General features: G+C 41.5%; 1 protein-coding gene across 1 annotated transcript in view; it reads right to left on the bottom strand.

Moving 5' to 3' along the window:
* Positions 1–957, bottom strand: part of LOC105292565 (DEP domain-containing mTOR-interacting protein) — a gene marked incomplete at its 5' end in the record, with an annotated part of 46,193 nt that extends 45,236 nt beyond the window's left edge. The window contains one exon of the mRNA XM_023530962.1: positions 767–957. Within this exon, the coding sequence (XP_023386730.1) occupies positions 767–957 (191 nt within the window). The remainder of the gene's footprint in view (positions 1–766) is intronic.
* Between the last annotated feature and the right edge of the window lie 610 nt (positions 958–1,567).

Genomic DNA, 1,567 nt, shown 5'->3' with positions numbered 1-1,567 from the left:
AGTTGCAAGTGTTCTCATTGTCACTTCCTGTACATAACCCAGACACCTATTTTCATTTAGCCCTGAGTTTCAGGTTAAGCCCAGAGCTTCCAAAGCTTTGAGGCCAACCAGTTCCTTGAGTCAATGCCAAGTGTTCAGAGGAGCTAAAGATACCACTTTAAGCCCCTCGGCCTCTTACACAGAGCGACACATCAAGTTAACCTTTTCTGGATGAGTGGGGTTGTGTTTGTGAACATCAGACACAAACACCATCAGTTCTGTCGGGGTCGATTGTAAATATAAGATTGTTTGACCTTGACATGTAATGTCCCAGGTTGCTGTGCTTTCTGAGCCTCCATCTGCTTTTCATAGTTCTTCTTTGTCCTGTGTCACCCTTGCACGACGGATTGACAGTCGGTTGCTTTTTAGTTGCACATGCCCTCATGTCCTATTCATCCTTAAAACACATAGCTTTTCAATGCTGTGACTTAGAAAACTAGATAATTAATGATATGTAAGAATTGTTTATAAGTGAAAAGTAAATAATGTATGAGTGAGAGCTTTGAGAGGTCTTCTATAATTCAAATACATAATTTTATAAGACAGACTTCATGACATTTAAGTTGACTGCCCAGGGAACAATGTAGTTGTGTTTTTAAAATTATTTTGCATATTTATTGGTTATGAATAAATAAAAATTTGCTGGAAAACAGAATTTCACAAAAGGAAGTTATTACTCTACTGCTTCTCAAAAGACAAAAACATGCGCACAAATAAACAATGGGACTGTCATACCTGACATAAAACTGGTAGATTTCCGATTGTCGTGGCTCTGCTTCCGCAGGCAGAAGGGACTGTCATGGGTTTCCTGGGAGGGGGACTTTTCATTGAGCAGCTCCATCAGTCTTCGTCTCCGCCGGAAGTTCATTCTGAACTGGTAGAGAAGATTGCTGTCCACGAACGGGTGCTTGTTGGACACTGGAAAGAAGACACAACAGATGAGGACTGTCCAGCGCCCTGGCAACCAACCACTGCAGCCAGAAGACTTCAGGCAACAGGGGCAAAAGTCTTAAGAAAGAGACTAGTTCTACAGATGCCACATGAACTTGTGATCCACACCTAGTCCCAAATTCTTTCCAAGTGGCATGCACTTTAAAATTCTGCTAATCAATTTCTCTGGGGGGAATTTGCCTGACTTCACCCACAATCAAAATGATACTCTTCCTGGTGTTGTCTTAGTCCCTAATTTTCCTCCATCAGAGTCCTTATCACACTGTACCCTCGTTGTCCATTTACTTCTCTGCTTTTCCTACGAAACTCTCGGCTCCTTGGGGCCGTGATCATGGTTTCATTGAATTGTATGTTTCCAATGCCCGGCACAGTGTTGTTCCATAGTAACACATCCATTCATTTTCTTAACTTTTTGTTTAAAAATAATTATAAACTTACAGAGAATTGCAAAAATAATGCAGAGATCACCTATTATATATGATTCCATTCATAGGAAATATCCAGGACAAGGAAATCTGTAGAGACAAAGTGGGTTGGTGGCTGCCGGTACTAGAAGGGGTCTAGGGAGCTGGGGCAT

The sequence above is a fragment of the Pteropus vampyrus genome, unplaced genomic scaffold (assembly GCF_000151845.1).
Source record: "Pteropus vampyrus isolate Shadow unplaced genomic scaffold, Pvam_2.0 Scaffold59, whole genome shotgun sequence".
Taxonomy (NCBI): Eukaryota; Metazoa; Chordata; class Mammalia; order Chiroptera; family Pteropodidae; genus Pteropus; species Pteropus vampyrus.
Note: the sequence above shows the minus strand (reverse complement) of the source record. Positions and strands in the feature narration are given on the sequence as shown.